The 19,585-nt window shown below is 39.5% G+C and overlaps 4 protein-coding genes across 5 annotated transcripts in view; 1 reads left to right on the top strand and 3 right to left on the bottom strand.

The window, feature by feature from the left end:
* Positions 1–1,975: 1,975 nt before the first annotated feature.
* Positions 1,976–10,225, bottom strand: rbm5 (RNA binding motif protein 5). Its single transcript, XM_018686715.2, has 25 exons — positions 10,063–10,225; positions 9,776–9,823; positions 8,790–8,970; positions 8,526–8,684; positions 8,317–8,386; positions 7,816–7,889; positions 7,109–7,192; positions 6,766–6,826; positions 6,302–6,367; positions 6,052–6,212; positions 5,756–5,853; positions 5,520–5,607; positions 5,364–5,432; positions 5,198–5,264; positions 4,831–4,931; positions 4,575–4,731; positions 4,298–4,389; positions 4,009–4,197; positions 3,747–3,887; positions 3,574–3,660; positions 3,230–3,415; positions 3,046–3,120; positions 2,834–2,934; positions 2,605–2,734; positions 1,976–2,503 (listed from the first exon to the last, which is right to left on the bottom strand). Exons 2-25 carry the CDS (start codon positions 9,790–9,792, stop codon positions 2,378–2,380), a joined length of 2,580 nt encoding a protein of 859 aa, XP_018542231.1. The 5' UTR covers positions 9,793–9,823; positions 10,063–10,225; the 3' UTR covers positions 1,976–2,377.
* A 1,001-nt stretch (positions 10,226–11,226) lies between these two features.
* Positions 11,227–12,644, bottom strand: brk1 (BRICK1 subunit of SCAR/WAVE actin nucleating complex). The gene is made up of 3 exons (XM_018686719.2): positions 12,476–12,644; positions 11,843–11,925; positions 11,227–11,737 (listed from the first exon to the last, which is right to left on the bottom strand). Exons 1-3 carry the CDS (start codon positions 12,624–12,626, stop codon positions 11,711–11,713), a joined length of 261 nt encoding a protein of 86 aa, XP_018542235.1. The 5' UTR covers positions 12,627–12,644; the 3' UTR covers positions 11,227–11,710.
* Positions 12,645–13,235: 591 nt separating this feature from the next.
* LOC108889988 (glutathione peroxidase 1) lies at positions 13,236–14,741 on the bottom strand. Its single transcript, XM_018686718.2, has 2 exons — positions 14,448–14,741; positions 13,236–13,911 (listed from the first exon to the last, which is right to left on the bottom strand). The coding sequence occupies exons 1-2, from the start codon at positions 14,523–14,525 to the stop codon at positions 13,561–13,563; spliced, it is 429 nt and encodes a 142-aa protein (XP_018542234.1). The 5' UTR covers positions 14,526–14,741; the 3' UTR covers positions 13,236–13,560.
* A 621-nt stretch (positions 14,742–15,362) lies between these two features.
* LOC108889987 (testis-expressed protein 264) overlaps positions 15,363–19,585 on the top strand; it is a 30,637-nt gene continuing 26,414 nt past the window's right edge. Inside the window, exon 1 of one of the 2 annotated variants that reach the window (XM_018686717.2) lies at positions 15,363–15,827. In XM_018686717.2, coding sequence (XP_018542233.1) covers positions 15,576–15,827 — 252 coding nt within the window. In that variant the 5' untranslated portion in view covers positions 15,363–15,575. The remainder of the gene's footprint in view (positions 15,828–19,585) is intronic. The other variant, XM_018686716.2, reaches the window with a different exon arrangement.

Below are 19,585 nucleotides of genomic sequence, written 5' to 3'. Positions count from 1 at the left end.
AGCTGGAGTACCCACACAGGCACACAGGGAAGCGACAGTGCTAACCACCCGTTCAAAGTTTATCATTTATACATTTATAAAGTTCCAAAAAGTAACAGCCACAAGAGACACCATCCATCACCATATTTTGAATACACGTAAAGTGACGTTAAAATCGAACATTTTCCCTGGGATATCAAGAAAAGCCTCCCTCAGGGGTGTTATTGTTAAACATATCAGTGCAATAAGACCGTCGTGTCTGTAGAGTAGCCCTCTGGTTCTCTCACACTCTCGTTGTGTAGCAAGAGAGGCCACTGTTATTTTTTGTGCTGGCTACACAGAGGCCACTACGCTGGTAACAAAACTCCCTTTACCTTGAGGTGCATTACATCTCACCATGACTTACGTTGCTACAGCACAAGCTCAAATAAGATGAAAGCCCATCAAGCAGGAATGAGCCTGGACTGGGTCAAATATGAGACAGGTCACATCTTTTACTCTAATAAAAGTACATATGTATTAGCAGCAAAATATAGTTAGTACGTATTTAGGTAAAAGTGCTAGTTTAGTCCCTCTGACTGATATATTATTATATATGACCATTAGATGATTCATACTGAAGCATCAGTGTGTAAGCAGCATGTTATTGTTGTAGCAGCTGGACGTGGAGCTAGTTTGAATTACTTTATGTACACAGTGACACCAGATGATTCAGAGGGGTCATTAGATGATTAATGGGAGACTAAACGAGAAAAACAAAGTTCTGATTAACAAATCTGTTTTCAGTTTTTGGAACTTTTTCCCTTATCTTGAATTTTTGGAGAGGTGTTGGATCATTTTAACACTTAGTGAATAGAAATGAAATCAGTAGAAAATCTGTATTTGGTGAAGCATCTAACAACTCTAATACATCTGCAATGTCATCCTGACTATTCACTGCTTTTTTATGATGTCAGAAACCAAAAAGGTGAAGTACTTGACTATAGAATTTAACTAAATGTACTTAGTTACTTTACAACTTAAATAGTCTAAATAACAACACTCATATGGTGACAAACTCCATTTATCTATAGTTATTTGTCATTTTGCAGAAATTTATTTTTGTGTCCCCTTCACAGGTAGATTAGAGTGCAATAATTGCTGAAGCTGGAAAACATTTGGTGTCTTGCTGAGAGACACCTCAGTAGGGTGGATGTCAGTGAGTGCATGGCTTTAACTCAGGGCCCTCTAGTGGACAGACAGCCTCATTACAGCTCCCTTAAAAGACATGCATACAGCTGATGTTTCCATCATTAGAAATCATAAAAGCTACTGGCTGACCACAGTCAGACTTTCTTCATAAAATTTGTAGTGTGTCCCTGAAATGCTGCAGGCTTCAGCTGTGAATATATATATGAGGGATAATGAGATAGAGGAGCAGACGTGACGAGCAACCTTTCCTGAGGGAAACAAAAAAAGCAACACAAGTTGGTAGCATTCATTCGAACTATGATTCAAACATTTTCATTGATCTGAACATTACACAATTGTTTCAAGCTAACGTTTGTGAAAAATGGCTCCACTGCAGTTTCTTGTTAAAAAATAATTATGGTTTGTAAAAGTAGAGAGTATGTACAAATTAAAAAGGCTTGTAGGCTACGAGTATTTGGTTCTTAGCATTTCTGTCTCGGTTGTTTTCAGTTTTTGGACTGCAAATGCCAATTTATTTTCATGTCTGATAATATTTTCAAAAAGTGGTGTATATTTGGCAAATATTTCTCTAATATCATTCTGAGTCAAACATGACTTAGAAACACTGGTTTTATCAAGACAGAAAGCACTTTAATCTACAGGAATCCTTCACACTGAGTGGTGGTTATTTCCCCTCTTTTATTTTCAATTCACCATTACCTGCATTATAACCACAGATGTTCTATATTTCCTGGTTGAAATATATAATATTTATAATCATTAAACCTCAATGTGTGTGACTGAATATAAAGAACACCATCAGAAAATCTCTTATGTCATTTATTTTATGTACAAACAGAATATTTTGTATAAACTGTACAATCTTTTTAACATGCTGACACAAAAAGGCATTACCACAGAGGAAATACAAAAGAAATATGTAAACTAGGGAAGTAAATTTACTGTGCATATGTACAACTTATAAATTATGTCATTCACTATCTTAATATGCCTCCAGTACAGATTATTTCTACGGTCTGGTTTTTGGCAAGAGGCACATTCATTGTAGATCATATATGGAGTGAAATCATTAAAGCAGAACCTCTTTTGCTCCCATGCCAATTCTTTTATCTTAATGAGGTCTTGATGCAGACGTGGTGGACGTCTTCCTTGAAAAAGAGGCAAATCATGTGCAGGCCACACTGATAAATGATTCGGGTCTAACAACTCATTCCAGCTCAGTAAAGCGAGCGAACATGGCTTTGCGGACTGCGTCTTTGTACGTGTCTGAAGCGGAGAGGGTGTAGTTGGTGCCTTTAGTACCAAGTCCAGCTCCTTTTGTTCTCAACTGTGCCTGAAAAGGAAAACCACAAACTTCAGTACTTTTTAAAAGATATATACATTTGCTGATGCTGATGAGTACTGGATACACTCTTGACACTGCAAGTTAAATACCTCAATTGGTGCAGTGATGCCCTGCTGGTTGCGACCAAGTCCTTTCCCCTCCTTCCAGCCCATGGCCTGCAGCATTTTGTTCCCAATATTGTCACTGTTTAAGCCGTCCTTAGTGGGCTGCTCATAATTACTGCACAGGGAAAAAAGATATTTAAACATTAATAATTTAAACATATTTTAAACAGCATGTTACACAAATCAGTACTTCAAGCTAAACAAGGTAGCTTACATGACTGGTGGTGGTTGGTTAAATTTCTTCTTTTTCGGCACTGGGGGTTCAGGGATTCCATATTTTTCTCTCCTCTCGGCTGCTCTGTCTCTATATTTCATCTGTTCACCAGAAGGATAAAAACATTTTGAATTTTAAAATGCGATCAGTTTGAAAGATAAACGATACAACTCGCTGGGTGAACAGCTGGGTGATTCTGTATCGAGCCGAACCTCGGTCTCTTTCCTTTCCAACTCTTCCAGCTCTGCTTCAGTCAGTTTGGACCGGCGGAGAACCTCCAGGTTTTTCTAGGAAAGACCAGGGGAAAGATAATTACCTTGATGAATTAGTGGACTTGTGCTTTACTCAATTTAGACTTTCCCCATTTAGGTCTGAAGACAATACATTTGATGTTACCTTGTGGAGGTCAGAGAGTTGCTGATGTCGAATTAGACTTTCTTTATTGGGAAACTGTCTCCGACACAGCAGGCAGGCCAGCTTCTTCCAGTCTGTCAGCTTGTCTTGGCCTATGTCGCCACTGTCGGGCTCTGCTCCACCCTCCTCAGGGTCACTGTCTCCACTGTAGGCTGCCACAAGGCCACACTAACCACACCATGGGTAAACAAGAGGCAGGTGTAAATATTGTTATCATGAATAACACTTGAATATAACTGAAAATATTTCCAATTTAACTAAAATGGCACTGACAGTAAGCACTATAATTATACAAGACTCCCCAAACCAGGGAGTTAGTCACTCACCTTGGAGGTGTTGACTGAGCTGGTTGGTGGCTCCTCCTCAAGGCCCCTTGGCATCTCTGGCATGAGTCTGTCCAGACTTCCTGCCTGCTAAAATAAAAAATAAAATAATTTAAGTCTAAGGCATACACACACAGTATCAGAACTTTGTCAGGTATTAAATCCCACTGAATTACCTTCTTTTCAAACAGCGTGTAGCCAGCATCAGCAGCTGCTGCCTCCTTCCTCTCCTCTTGACTAATAGGCTGAAAGCTGCTCCTAAAGTTCTCTTTCTGCTTGTTGAGACTTTTAGCCCATCGCTCCATGTCTTTAGCAATCTGAAAGAAAAACAGATTTGAGCATGAAGTTAAAATAAAAAAAGGGGAACTGAAATATTTAAAACATTCAGAAAATGCTACATGAAAGTAGAAGAAACTATTTCAGTAACAGATGGAATACCTGTTGTGCTGTCTTGCTTTTGGGCTTTTCCTTTTTCTCCTTGCCTTCTTTAGATTCTTTGCTTCCTGTTGCTGCAGAGCCACTTGCGTTGTCATTTTGTCCAGCATTTGTGTCACTTGGGGCTGGAACGTATGTCTGCTTCTCACTGTCCCAGTACAGATACTGCTGGGTCTGAGAGTTGTAGTAATACTGAAAAGAGATAAACAACATGTACAATCAAAACAATTGAAACTCATCTAATTACCATCCACATGACAGAAAACTAAGTGAGTCCCTGTGCGCTACTTACATGTGTGTTTGGGTCATAGTAGAGACCAGTTTGAGGGTCATAATAGTAGCCAGAGGACTCATCATACTGATAGGTGGATGTATCAGGAACAGCTGTCCATCATACAGAATAACATTATTAACAAAGGCTGTAAAAAGCTTCTTTTCCAAGTTAGAAAACAGATGCGTGGTCCACATATTTGTTTAATCACATTAAAGACTAGCCAAGGATTTTGCTCATCGTTCATCATCAATACACTTTAACAAAACAAGTTTTAATGGATCTTTTGAGCTCATACCGGTGCTGGTGTCAGCTGTCTGCCCAGAGGCTGTTACTGTACTGGTAGCGGTAACAGTGGCAGCGACTACAGGGACAACGGGCACAGATGCAGCTTCAATGCCTGAGAGATGTCCCGTCTGGGGTTTTACCTCTAGCTGCTGAGCAAGCGGCAGTGCCTGCAATTAATGTAATTGTTATTTGAAGGCTGTTAGACTATGCTTTTTAACAATGGTACTACAGTGTAATTACAGAGCTAACACAAACGTGTGTGTTACCTGAACAGCAGGCTGAGCAATTATATGGGGTTGGTAGACTTGTGCACTCTGTGAGATCACTACTCCAGCTGCAGTTGGAACAATCTTTACACCTGGGGCGGCTAAAATTGGAAACACAAATTGCTTCTATGAACAGCGTTTATTGACTTTACTTTTACTGTATTACTGTTTTTGTTTTCCTAAAGCCTTAGTGTGAACAAATGTTATAATATCCTGTAATCTCAGCTGTGTGTCATCACATAAAAAACACAATACATTTTACTACATACTAACTGTAATATTCTCTTATTTTTCTGATACTACAATAATTAAACAATAAATGGTCATTAATCGTGCCAACATCTATAAGGCGTGAAGCTTCTCGTACCTCCTAGAATTCCATTTCCTTGTGAGGTGCTGGCTCCTGCTCCTTGCTGGTAAAATGTCTGATAGTCCTGTTGGAAAAAAGCAAGTAATTGAAATACAAAGATAAAATTTTGAGCTTAAGAGGTGTGAAACGACCTCAATTAAGTTCTAAGTTTTCTTCTACTAACCTGTGACATTGGAGTATAGCCTTCTTGCAGGTAGCTGTACTCTGACATTCCCTCTGAGCTCTGTTGTGGCTATAAAGTTAAAGCAAGCATTATGATCCTGTGACATTGATATTGGGAGATGATAAATAACATGATGCTGAGCGTACATGGACCTACCTGACTTGAGGACCACTGGGCTGCAGCGATGGCTGTGCTGGCCACAGAGAAGGCACTGACACGATTCCCATCTGGCAGTAAAAGGTCCCTAAAACAGGCAAATGGCAAAAATGTATGACAATCTGAGGAACAAACACAAGACTTCCATAGAAATCAAAAGTTAAAGAATAAATGGTCATTTTTTCCCCATCTAGCACAAATCCAAAGCACAGTATACACTATTATTAGATACTCACTTTCTAGCACTCTTAGCATAATCCACCCCAATTGTTTTTCCATCCAGTTTTAGAGGAGGCTGCAGCCCCTGTAAGATGGTTAGCAGCTGAGAGGCCTCCTGTAAAAAGCAACAATATTAAATTTTAAGTGAAATGCAGACATAAAATGAGTGAGGTGGAAAGTTCATCCAGGAGAAAAATTGAAGACAACTTAAGAGTAATATTAGCAGAAAAGCCAAATGGAAGCCACGAGTGACTGGCTGTTACAGCAATAGATTATGACACTGTTCAACTGTAGCTAATAAAGAATGCGTTACCAGAGGGGAGGACAGCTGCACAAAGGCAAAACCTCTGTTCTGGCCTGTCTGCTTGTCTTTGATGAGGCGAATGTTGTTAGATGACAGATTAGCATACGGAGCCAGGGCTGTCATGATGGCTTCCACAGTGGTCAGGGGAGCAATATTTCTCAGGATGATTGCTGTACAGAATAAAACAATCTGTCTTAACAATCTGCCAATCTGATTCATTCCAAGTGGGTTATTACATCTACAAGACAGAAGTCCTTACTGTCGCCATAGAAATCTCCACTTGGTTGAGTTTCAGAGACTCCAGTATTACTGCCGGTTTCACTTTCTGTTGAGAGAATGACAGAAAAGTAAGAGGTGCATTAACACAACCTTCAGAACAGTGTAATCAAAGAACTGGAGATGAGGTATAAAGTGATAAGTGTCAAAAACCTGTGCTAAAAATGAGTCAGTGTTTACAATATCAGACAGACTATCTCATAAACTCCATTATGTATTGTGTTTTCTCCTCATTGTCAAGTAGGAAGGAACAAAATGCATGCTGTTTCCCCATCTATGCACTTTGCCTGCATCTAACAGAGTGACAACACTTAAGAATCCATATCTTTTGGTTTACTAGGCCTCTACAACTCCCAAAACACAAACTTTGCGTTGCATCCCAGCACTGCTGCATCAGGCTGCCCGGATGTTTGCTGTCAGTGGCCTCTTGTTGATTTAACTACTTACCAGCTTTGGCTGCTCCACACCTGAAGCACTTCAGCCTCCTCCGGAAATTGTACAGGCCACACTGCAAGTAACCGTTCACATCATTTTTATTATACACCTACTAAAGCCCTTAACAGTGCTGCCTCAGAGAACAGGCAGTCTATATTGGTGCAGCATACCATACTTACCTGAGACACAACCTAACCTTTACCACTTATTCAAACGTAGGTGTACCAAAAAACATAAGCTGACAGGACTGCAACAGTTGTAATTTAAAGGCCTAACATGAGTGTGTGTGTGTGTGTGTTCAGTGTTCTGTAGAAGCATAATGTGACCATGAAACCAAGACAGATCATTAACTTACAGTGTTGCAGAGCCAGTCTTCATACTTGTTTCTGGGGTGACTGTAGTGCATGTCCACGCTTTTGCCTTGGATGGTCAGACGTTTCTGAAAGAGGAGGACAAAAATCACTCAAGTGTTCATGGCGAGCATTTTTTCTCATCAATAGAGCAAGCAGTATTGGAAGGGGAGAGAAGGGGGAGAGGGACCCCCAACAGATAGCCTTTGTGTTAAAGACAGGCACATGATGTATATGTGAGCATGATGTATAGAGGGTTCTTTAGGTGTTCGGGACCCGCGTGCCCAGACTGAGCTGGAGCAGAGTGTACAGTGTGACCCTAACAGAAATTTCTGACTGCTTTAAAAACATGTATTGGCTTCCCACAAAAATGTTAGAGAGTGACTTTCTTTAGAAAAAAAAGGAGAAAAAAAGGAAAAAAATCCCCATCTATGCAAGGGGTGGGCTTAGAAAAAGAATAGTCTGAGGGTACATTCAACTCTGAAATATCACTGAAAATGCCTCTACGCTATCAGAAAGGTAACAATAATGTGTTCAGTATCTTAAATATAATAATCTACTAATATAAAAATATAATATACAATCCATGATTTTTTTCCCAAAAAGATCAGTACAGTTTCCACACTGCTTATTCAATACACTTTGGTTGCCTTTTTGTTTTTTTTTTCCAGATCCCCAAGATTAAAACTAGACTTGGCGATTGTGAAGCAACCTGATTGGTCTCCATCCATCGGGTAGCATCTTGCAAGTGATAAAAGTCCACGAAGGCGAAACCACGGCTTATACCTAGAGACAGCATTCAAATATAGACGGGAGGCGTGTTAGTTAAGAGTCCATGGGCATATTATTCAAACTCTTCCACAAACTGCTTCACGACCCAGGCCCTTTTTGGTACAGAATGGGCCACTCCTTAGGAGTTTTACCATAGCAAGAAATCCTGCTGAATATAACTTTTTGGACCACACTCAACAACAAAGTGTGTGTCTGCCAATTGACTCTCTCAAAGCTAGTATTGCTGCTGTTACTTACCTTTAAAATGATCCACAATGAACTGAAATGAAAAGTCTTAAATGAACATAGCAAACCCCTTTCCAAGTAACTTGATACAATCCTCTCCTAGCTGCTATGGGAAAATGGGTCTGAATGGAAGCAGATTGGCCCTATGGTCAAAGACTGGGGGAAGGCTGTGGTCCGTCATATATCTGGTTCTCACCTGTTTTCTTCTTCATCAGCCTGACATCCACTGGCTGGGGTCCCTCCAGTTGGTCTATGGCAAAACGAATCTAAACAACAACAAAGAGATGGTAATTAAACATTATTACTCTACACCTGCATCATTTTAAAAGGCATTTCCTCTTACACACCTAAAACCAAACTAGGCACAAAAAAGGCCGCACATCTTCGGGTGAAAAATAGACTTACATCATCCTCAGTGACATGAGGAGACAGACCCCCGAGCATGATGGTCTTGCTCTTCTTCTCGTCCCCCGGATCTCTTCTGTAATCCTGTTCTGGGTAGTCGCCATCAGAGTGATAACCATCTTCTGATCTATCACTGTTGCGTCGCTTCCTTTCTCTTTGCTTTAATACAAACAGATTAATCCATCACTCAAGTATGAACATCAAACAACAGGCATATGACTGAAACATCATAAAGCCATTAATAGTCACTGGATATTTAAATACCTCTGGACTGTCTCTCGAGCCTCGACGATCTCCTCCTTCGTAACGGTCGCTGCGTCTCTCTTCCCCCCAGCGGCGCATGTTATGATCACGCTCTTGATCCCTCTCTCGTCTGTCACGCCAATCTGATTCATCGCGGGACTGGTCAGAGCCATATCTACCGCTACGTTCTGTCCGGCTAATCCTGTTTACAAGGACATTGAAAAATTTACACTGATTGTTGCAGTGCTTATGTATATCAAAACCACATGTAAGATCAGGATTTAAAGCCTCTCTAGTCAACCGTGATTTCTCACTTAATGTGATGTGGGCAGAAATGTTGTTCTACTGTGCAACAAAGCAGCCACTAAGTTGGCCAGTGCTGACTGTCTCATTTCAGTAGATACAATAAATAACCCTGACATGCAACTTTGCCTCAAAATAGAAGCCTCTGCAAAACAATACCTAGGAGTGGTCATTATTCTACTGTATTAGATCACTGTCAATACTTCTCCTCTATCATAGTAATTACAGATTGTTTGGAAAATTATTTCAAAGACTTGCCACCGACATAGGACTTTTGAGATTGATAGATTCAAATATTTTTTCTTTCAGTCAAGTCAAAGTGGATACTTTACCACTATGACTTTAAACTGTATTGTCATCATTAAGACCACTTAGGGTGGCAATAGAATCATTTGCGTATATCCTACATGTTGGACATTTTAAAGAAAACGTTCACAGATTCAAGACACTTCTTATAATTTGGATTGTGGTTACATCTTCACTATTGTTGACTGAAATGAACCTAGCTTAGGAAATGCACACGTTACCAGAAACCTAATTGATTACTGAAGGTAAATATTAAAGTTACATTCATTTTGAATGCAACATACTCTTTCCCTTTCAGAACAGGTCAGGTATGTGAACTCTGACTAAAATAACACTGTCATTATAGTTAGCCACACCTACTATGGCGATCAGCCTTAGCGCCTAACATTACTACTCACCTTTTATCGGCTCCCATTTTTCACTCTGCCTCCGCACTCACACGACCTCTGAAAAGCAAAAATACCAAGAGTTCTCATGTAAACGAACACACCTGTAATTGCAATTATTAACAAGCTCAAGCAGCAAATATTTCTCCTACAATAGAATTACCTCCATTGCAATGAGCACAAACCATTACATGTACCCGCTCTAACGTTAAAACAGACACAACTTAAGCCAAAACCAACGACGCAAAATAAAAGCTATGAAACGTTTCCGTTTCCAATCCGAGTCTCCAATAACTCACCAGTGTCGTTTGTTGTTTGTGTAATTTCCCACTGTTAGTTTCTCAAAGTGTTATTTAAAGAACTATGAGCAGGAAAATTCATTTCACGTTCAAGGACTTTCCACAACACTACAACGGCACCTTCTTTGTCCCGAAATGCATTGGTGTGTCACCCAGTGCATTATGGGTGATGTGATAATGTTTGCCCGGAGTTTGTCTCACGGGCAGCACTCAGTCCTGGGCTATTTATTTCGTCGATTTGTCTAATCAGAAACAATCAGTTGTGTGTATGGTTGATAAGGGTTATTACAGCTGTCTGTTTGCTAGTGCTAACGCGAGCTACCTGGACATAAACAGATGTGTAGTTCAGAGTTTAGTGGTTTCAGTGCTGCCTGTAAGTCTAAGTTGAGGGCAAAAGAGAACATCTCTCAATTTCGGCCATTTTACCAGGCTTCTCGCATTTTAGCTTGCCATTTGCGATGTATTGACATCCTCTGCAGTTATGTAGTAATTTAAAATTGGTATTAATTTGTTTGTGTGACACCTTGAAGCACTTTGCAGCGCATTGCAATTTGCTAAAAACTACAGAATCCACTTGACTATATAAAAGTTAAGTCGGTCTAGACTGCCATTGATCCTTAATCATTTGCAGTGCTATAAAATGTAATATAAAGATTTCAACTTTGTCTCTTTGTGATATCCCAAGTGTCCTCTTGTCCTTTCAGTTGTGTACAGTGCCACAGTAGAAATATAATTCCCTCAAATTTGGCATTTACTCGTACTATTCTATGGTCTTCAATCAATATACAGTATGCACATACATCTCTCTATATAACCTATTTCATACTGTATTTATCTACAGAACTCAAGTTTTATTCCAGCTTTCATGCCACTTGTTTTGGACTCCTGCACTACATGTATCACAACCTTGTATATACAATAAAAATCGGACCTGTACAATAGATTACACTGTTTGCCATCCAGCCTATGCCTTCACATGATACCGTGCATGTAAGTATTCACTTATTGTTTAACTAAATATCCATATTCGAATCTTCCTGTAAACCTCTAAGCTTTGTTTGAGTGTGTTGAGAGCTACTGAGAACTACTCTCAATTTTAATGTGTCAGCAGTTGTGGTCAGTTAATTTTAATTTGACTATACTAAGCTACAACATGAAACAAGGTCATTGTTTATCATTTATTACAGTATTTAAATCCTGAAACGTCACCAAACAGTTCACTGTACAAGCAGGTCCTTAACAAAGATGACTACACAATTACTTGTTCAACATGGCACACAAGAATGTTCCCCTTTCATAAATTTGATGTGGTAATGATACTGCATATAACACAGATAGTCAACAAATTGTGCTGTTACCAGATCCATAATTGAACTCCACAACATTTTTTTTAAAACCAATACTTATGGAGCTTATTTTTAATTTGTAATATTGAAGATGCTTGAATCACTGACGTCCAAGGCAGACCCATATCTTCTATACAAATGTGTCATGAGATAAAACAACACAAAACTCAGCCATTTAATATAAAAATGGTCCACATGGCCCCAAAAAAGGAGGGTGGAATCCGTCACACTTATTCCCAAGGATTCAGGGGTGGGAAGGTGGGCAGGTAGCTCTGGGATGCTATGAATGTCCGTGATGAGTTCTAGGTTAAGGTCTCTCCTTTTGTCACCTGTAATGAGAAACAAATTCATGAGATGGGTTAAATGTGTTATATTTGTTGTTATTTAAATAAAAAGGGCGTCAAGTTGTGATAATTACAATGCAGTTTACTTACTCTCGCCTCAATATATTCAATCCTCCTCTCCAACGCTGTCAGCTTCTCGTTGAGAGTGGCCAGACGGGATCGACAAGACATATCTGATGGTAATGAGTTGCATTTACAAACAGTTATGACATTTTAGTCAATGAGGCAGAGTTTGTATATGCAGTCAATAACAATGAACAACGTCGCTGCCGATTACTAACATTATTCCTGAGAAAACATCAGCACATTACAGTACATTATGCAGCTGCTGGTATAAACATTAATGACAGCAGAGCAGACTACCGTTAGCAGTGGCTAAGACACTAGCGCTAGCTGTCTCAATACTCGAATCTAATAACCTTTTAATAAATGTTTTGACATCTGTTAAGAAGCTAACATTAGTTAACAAGCAAAGCAACAGTAATACAGTAAAGTAATATAACTCTTGACCAAACTGGCAAGGAACCGGTGAGAGGAAACAATAACAAGTCCGCAGCAAACGATAAAGCTAATTGCTAACTGGGAGTGGCCATTGAAAACATCAACATCGGTGCTAGTATCAGCAGGAAAGCTAGCTTGAGTAGCTAGCTTGATCTAAGCATCTACACAAAACATCCTCATCGGCGGTGATCTTGTCCGTAAAAGTGGTTGTCAGATGCTTACCGAATGAGTTAAGAAAGTCGGCGATTTTTTTGATACTGCTTGTAATTACTTCTATATACTCTCGATTCGCCCAGTCTTGGTGAATCTCTCTTTGCACTGGATCTTCCTGGCCAGCCATGTTGGACGAGTCGCAGCTTAGCTCTGCGTTCATCCAGGAAGCACGGCGTAGACGGGCCGAACGTTCCTGTTTTTTTACGCTAGTTTACCCATTGGTAATAGTTGAAAAAAAAATCACAAATTAATTTTTTAAGAAAATCTGCGTAAAACTGTTATGCAGTATAATGTTGGATTAACATCACATCTATAACGTTAGATTAAACTGGCTGATATAAAGCCAAAGAAACAACTACAGAAAGAGAAACAACAATAGAAACAACTAATAGAACTGCTATAATTTGAGTGGGTATCGTTGGCAGCCACATAGACGTGAAGTGCGGCAGATTTAATTATTATCTTGCATCTACCAGACGTGAAAATTAATATTGGAACACTCACCACGTCTAAACTCCTAAGATTAAACTGGCAATCATCTCTCATAACCATAGATAGTATATAAAGAGCTCATAACGACGGTTGCCTAGCAACACTCCCAAGTTACCAAAGATGAACCTGTTTTAAATTTTCACATGAACACACACACAAACACTTGAGATAACGCATATTGAGGGAAAGCAGCTAAATTTTACAGATAGTCCTACCTTAAGAATGTTTCTGAAAGATGTGTTTGTATGCATTGTGCACAAATGATAGTAGCACTCTCTGTGATATGAAATGTTTATTTCTCCTCTTGTCCTCTCAGTAAAAATATGATATTTGAGTCATACACAATGGCTGAATCAGTCTTTTACATCTTCATCAGAAACTCCCCTCACTAAAAGGTTTCAGGGAGTGTCTTCATTGGGTAAACAGTCTGAACAACCACAGTGTACTGCACTGGAAATATCACATACTTTGTAGCGCTGCAACTATGAAAGTGGAAAACATGATAAAATGCCCAAAACAGATGTGTGACTACTGATTAATCTTGTGGCTAGGCTGGACATAACTGATATTCTTTGCAGCCACCCAGTGTGTCGCAGCACACTTTACTTGACGCTCTTGAGTAAATCTTGAATATCTGCCTCAATATCAATGGTGAGGAAATTTCTGCTGTAGCGCTTGTAGGGCTCTCCGTCAGGACTGACCAGGAACTTCTCAAAGTTCCAGGAGACGTCACTTCTACACACTGGGCTCCAAATGATGAACTTGGGATCAGTCATGAGAGCCATGGCATCATCACTGGGAAATGGCAGCTTTTCCTTCAGATAAACAAACAAGGGATGTGCATCGTTTCCATTCACGTTCACCTTCTCAAGGAGCTGGAACTTTGGTTCAAAGCCATTCCCTGGACGGACATACTTCAGAGATCTTAGGATTTCATCATTCTTGCAGTTCTCCTGTTATTTAAAAAAAGACATGAATATTAAATCCATTGTAGAGCAGATGGACAGTATGCCATCAAGTGACACATTTCCTCCAGTATTATACTTAATTTGGAGATAATTGTGTTTTACTTGGAATATTTTAATTTAATGTTTCTGTATAAGTCACTACACTTAAGAGGGAAATATACTTTTTAACTCCCTATCTGAATTTTCTATGGGCACTTGGATACTTAAAGTGCATTTTGCTGTTTACATTTCTTTTATGTCTTTTAAATGCAGGATCTTTACCTCTTATGGAACATTTTAATGTGATACTGCAGTTTTTACTGAGGAATGTGAATAATTTCACCACTGACTAAGGCTTACTGAAGCCTATGGCGAAACTATTAACTATTCACATTTAAAACAGCCGTCAAATTCAAATTCTTGATAGTTCGTTGAATATATCAGAAGATTAATAAAACAGTAGTTGTTGTATATATAAATAAATATCCTCATATGGGAAAACCCGAGTACGTCAGCCATTTATGAAGTGACACATGACTCACCTGATGTCCAAACTGATTGCAGGGAACACCCAGGATAACGAGCCCCTTGCTGGAGTAACGAGAGTGAAGCTCGTTCATCTGAGTGTAGTCCCTGGTTGTTGTTCCTCAGAGAGACGCCACATTCTCAATGAGAACAACTTTCCCCTTCAGTGCAGCGAAACTGAAGGTTTCTCCAGACAGCAGCTTAGCTGTCAGGTCATAGAACCTCTTCAACACTCCCAGCCATGCTCCTGAACTCCGTACTAACGGGACGAAGAAGTTAAACTTCAGGAAGTAAGCTATCTCTCTTCAGGCGGTCCAATGTCAACAAGTCCAGCCTTCACTTTATTCAAGGGGCGGGACATGAATGTAATACAACCCCCAAGGATGAGATGTGGCCTTATTTTCAAGTTTCAATATTTAATTTCTTATTTCCTGAATATCCATAAGATTTAATCACTGAAAATGTTCTCGGAGGTCATAATTGCAATTCATGAACTCCAAAGCACAATTATTTAAAGCAATTTCACAATCAAGGCTAGTGCACATGTACTGCACACTTGTGTAATGAATATAAATTATTAGCAAAATATGGTAAATTAGTGTCTCATACTATGCTTGTTTCTTACCAGTTTACAAATTGTAGTGACGATTACAACAATTAACGGCCTTTAACTGCCATTCAGAATGAATTACAAACATCAGTATCAATAATGAGCATCAAAATAATGTAGTTTACTTGATACAAAAGTTGGTATCTAACAAATTATCTATGCGAATATTGACTTCACACCCATACACTACCCTGCACATCTGAAATACCAGTAAAGTTAAGTTATACAAATGTGTTGAGTTATACAAATGTGTTTGATGCGGACATATTTTGTTTCTACGAGTTTTAAATATTTGTTTGTAGCTAAATTCCCCCCCTCTGATCGGCATAAATGGTACTTTCCAGGAAGTCCTGTGCAATGCGTTGTCCTTGTGTTTTTTTAATCGTTAAGTGAAACAAATCTGAAGTTAGAAGTCAAAGACAAATACCCGATGAAAACAAGAAAACATTTTCCTTTTTAAAAAATGTTAAACTGCGCTGAGTGTTCAGAAGCAGCTGAATAACCGACCTCCTCCGCCTGTTAGTATTAAGCTATCATGCCGGACTGGGTCAGTCTGTGTGTGGTCACCAGCCTGTTGTTAAGTATTTTGACAGTAGTTTATGTTTTGTACTCGGGACTCCGCACAGACATTACCGTGCTAACCGGCTCTCCCCCGATAAGGAAGATTACATTCGCCTACAAATTCAAACAGGGACCGTACAGGAACTGTGGACAACTTTTTCAGGAGTCTCACAGTATTGGACCAACGCTTTCATTAATCGGAGTCTTTTACGATAACCCTAATAAGGTAAACACCCAAATATGCATTATACCGCACTCTTGATAGAAGTGGCAGTTTGTTTTAACGACGTTTTCCGGCACTTAATTCAATGATTTTACTTAAAAATCAGACAGACATTATAACTTAACGTAGTCAGCCGCTAGATGGCGACAATACCATACTTTTAAATGAGTCAAGTGGTCCAAGATGGATTTCTTGCCTCTCAGCAGGTTAGTCAACACTTGATGGTTTCAATAGTTAAATCAGTGCCATTTAAAGAGTTCTGGTCACAATGAATGGTCAGTCTAAGTGGCATATCATGTGCTCTTGGTCTTTTTTTCTGTTTTCCTCAGCTTTTTGCAGAGTTTTGGCACTGTCCGATGTTTGTGTTTTCCCCTGAGCATTATCATAGCACATCTGGACAGGGTGTGGTGTGTTTTGTGGATTCAGATGTCATAAAATATTGTGACATCAAGTGCATTTTGCGGTTGTTTATTTAAGCTCCTGAGATGTAGTCTTGAGAAACTGAGATTTTTTCAGTATTCAGCAATACATCATGAATAAAATGATATTTCAATAGATACATAAGATTTTTGAATCAGATCAGAATACTTTTGCAATCTGATTAATCTGATTTTACAGTTTGAATGACATCTGTTTAGTTTAACTACCAAGCTAAGTTCTGACATTGTTTTGCAATAACATCCTTGTAAACAAATCAACAATAGCCTTAGAGTCTCAGTCCGATTCCTCAACTGCTGATTTGATTTCTATGTGTGTTTAGTTACAGTGTATTTTCAATCATCAATCAATTAATCAAACTTTCCACGCTGATTCTGTTGGATTCACTCGCTGACAGTAAGCTGACTATAGCTCGTCTGTTTAGCTCAGGGCTTTCACAGCAGCATCCTGGTGTATAAATCAAAACTGCGTTGGCATTGTTGTTGCTGTAGCTGAGAGGAGCTGAGCTGTGACAGTATAGTAGACAGTAAATGTCACTGGGAAAATGCCAGAATGAAATAAAATGAGACACTTTGAAACACTAATTATGAAATATAAGTGAACTCCATATGACTAATAATGAAAAGAAAGCTTTTGTGTTATTTTTGCCAGTATTTTGGAGTTCCATAAAGATCAGTAGTCAGAATGGGGAAGCTTCCAGCACCTTTTTGAATTTGACTGAAGCTGTTGTGGACTCCTTTACTGCCACACCATTTCTGCTAAAAACACGATTAGTAAGTTGGATCCCTCTCTGTGTGAGATGTTTTCCCACACTCCCAGCTGCTCCCTGAACTCATCCATCCCCAAACCTCAGTGTCTATAAGCAGCGGGAAATAATATCTGCTGGATCTGTTTTCCTGATGCCTAATACCTACTCACTCTCTGGGGGTCTCCAAAATCATGTGGTGCCGGTTCTCACATTTTAAAGTGAGTCTAGCACAAGTCATTTTTTTTCCAATAGGTTTTTCCCAAACAGACTAAAAAGGAATGGAACGAGGAGTAACACTTTTAAATGTTAAAGCAGTTTAAAGGTTTAGGTAGCTGGAGTGGAAAACGGGGCTGACAAATGTGGCCTTTAGAAATATGAGATCTGCTAGAGCATAAGATAATAGTGAATGATGAACATTGTATGTAGTTACCTGTCATAGCAAACTGATGACTTCAAGCTACATGGAGTGGAAACACTTTGATACACTGTGAAAAAAACACAAAGGTAAAGGCGGTAAATTAGATATCCTCTGTGATTTTAATTATTGTGATATCAAGACAATGATATAAGACACTTACACTTAGTAATCGTTTCAGTTCATACATATGACTGGAAGAGGTAAAAAGAAATTAACTGATTACTCAAGTAAGTGAGCAAAAGCAAATCAATTTGCAACAGTTTTTATAATCGGTTAAACATTTAAGTCATCAAGTTAAAATGGCAAACATTATCTGGTTCCAGCTTCTCAATATGAAGATTTGCTTCTTTTCTCTATTTTATTTCATCATAGACTGAGTATTTTTCAGATTTGGATTGTAGCTCGGGAGAAACAAGCTATTTGAAGACGTGACTGTTAGCTCTGAGAACATGAGCTGGACATTCTTTTTACAAATTACTTTCATGTAATAGACTAAATAAACAATTTAAAAAAAGAAAAATCAGTAGAATAATTGATAAATAATTGTAATCTATGTATAGAACAAAGTCTCAACTTAGCTTAGCATAGTCTTGCTTGGCCATTATTAATGATCTTTTCTTCCCATGTCATGATCAGTGTCAGTAGTCACAGCCAAACTTCATTTATCACTACTGAGGTACTGAGTCAACTACTCTGTGATATTACCCTCTGTCAGCATGACTCAACTCTAATATTTGCAGTAATTCTCCATCTCTGAAACATGCTGATAAATACCATTTGCAGAACTGCCTCTCAACATAACTGACTTAAGTGGCGCTGCTTAAACCTGCCATAGCCTGATGCACAACAACCTGATGGAATGTAACCAGAGTTCAGTGATGGACTCTTCCCAGCTCTGCATCAAAACCCTTTTGTTATGCTCATCCTCTTTCTATTTCCCAAGCCGGCAATTAGGCTAGCAGTGGGTCCTAGTTCCTCTGCGCAGTCACAGCCAAGTCCTGATCTAAGTTAAAATAATTGGCGTAATGATCTCAGCTCATTAGCGTCTGAGCCTCAGGATGCCATTCAGTCCCTGCATCAGGAGCCCCAGAGTGCTCTCAGACAGGAGAACTGGTATTTGGTGGCTAAATAGTGAGACACTGTCCATTGATATTTGCAGTGAGAAGGATTTTCAAAAGTGCAGCTGACAGAGGATAAGTGTCAGAATGGCTAGACTCATCCTCTGTTCTCAGTTTTTTCCTCACTTTTACCTCCTTTAATCACTTCCTCTGGAGAAACAAAAGATCTCAACGAGGACTTGAGTTGGTCCTGAGATGGTTGCCATGGATACATGGCTGGAGCAGCTCTGTGTGTTCCTTCAAATGCCTAACACAAATTTCTGAGCCCTGCTCTCTAAAACCCCCTCCACCAGCCTCTTCACAGTTTCAAAGTGAGAGTTTTTCTGACCTGGCGTGCCCACTTCACCCCTACCCCTGCAGCTCTCTTCTTCTCTGCTTACCCTCTGCGTCCAACGAACGTCAGAGGGAGGCGCATAATGTGGTTTTCTGTCAAACTTGAAATTCAGAGTAAGCGATCAGGGGTCAGGGTTTGTGGTCCTCGAGACGAGGATTGTCTAAAATGAAAACCTGGATGACAAGCAGAATGGTGGTGAAATGACACGTGTCTGATCATCTTCAGGGACCCTCGCTTGGGTCACAGTGTGATGAAAGCAGGGGGCATGGCAGCTGGGGGGAAAGGAACGGTCAGGAAATGCGCATCAGTCTGAATGTTACTCTTTGTGGTGAATGATGAAATAGTAGAAAACCTCACTAATACTCATCCTTTGAGACAGTAATAGTAAAACTTTTAGAATGTGAGCCTTAATATTTTGTATGCTGGTGAAGGTGGTTTGCCCTTTGTTTCCCCCGTTGCCTTACCAAAGCCAGTTCTGATGATCTGCTGCAGAGACACGAAGGAGGAATTCCTTGAGCTGAATTTCAGAACTTTGTGCTACAGAAAAAGCTGTCAGTGTATTGAAGAAACATCAAAAGACAGCACACTTGTGTCTTGATGAGTGCAGAGAGGCAAAACAAAAATTGTGGACAGAGGCTTATGCTTTTGGCAAAGGTTCTTTGTTCTGGACTCCCTACTTGGAGCCCTGTGATGATTAATAAATCC

The sequence above is a fragment of the Lates calcarifer genome, linkage group LG12 (assembly GCF_001640805.2).
Source record: "Lates calcarifer isolate ASB-BC8 linkage group LG12, TLL_Latcal_v3, whole genome shotgun sequence".
In the NCBI taxonomy this organism is placed as follows: domain Eukaryota; kingdom Metazoa; phylum Chordata; class Actinopteri; family Centropomidae; genus Lates; species Lates calcarifer.
The sequence above is the reverse complement of the archived record's forward strand: the minus strand, read 5'-3'. Positions and strand labels throughout refer to the sequence as shown.

Coding starts and splice junctions, on each gene's coding strand:
- brk1 (XM_018686719.2), bottom strand. CDS start 12,626: ATGAACGCAGAGCTAAGCTGCGACTCGTCCAACATGGCTGGCCAGGAA. Junction 11,926..12,475: donor CGACTTTCTTAACTCATTCG/GTAAGCATCTGA, acceptor CATTACCATCAG/ATATGTCTTGTCGATCCCGT. Junction 11,738..11,842: donor TTGAATATATTGAGGCGAGA/GTAAGTAAACTG, acceptor TTCTCATTACAG/GTGACAAAAGGAGAGACCTT.
- LOC108889988 (XM_018686718.2), bottom strand. CDS start 14,525: ATGAACGAGCTTCACTCTCGTTACTCCAGCAAGGGGCTCGTTATCCTG. Junction 13,912..14,447: donor GCAATCAGTTTGGACATCAG/GTGAGTCATGTG, acceptor TTTAAATAACAG/GAGAACTGCAAGAATGATGA.
- rbm5 (XM_018686715.2), bottom strand. Junction 8,387..8,525: donor CTCATGTCACTGAGGATGAT/GTAAGTCTATTT, acceptor GTTGTTGTTTAG/ATTCGTTTTGCCATAGACCA. Junction 6,213..6,301: donor TGGAGATTTCTATGGCGACA/GTAAGGACTTCT, acceptor TATTCTGTACAG/CAATCATCCTGAGAAATATT.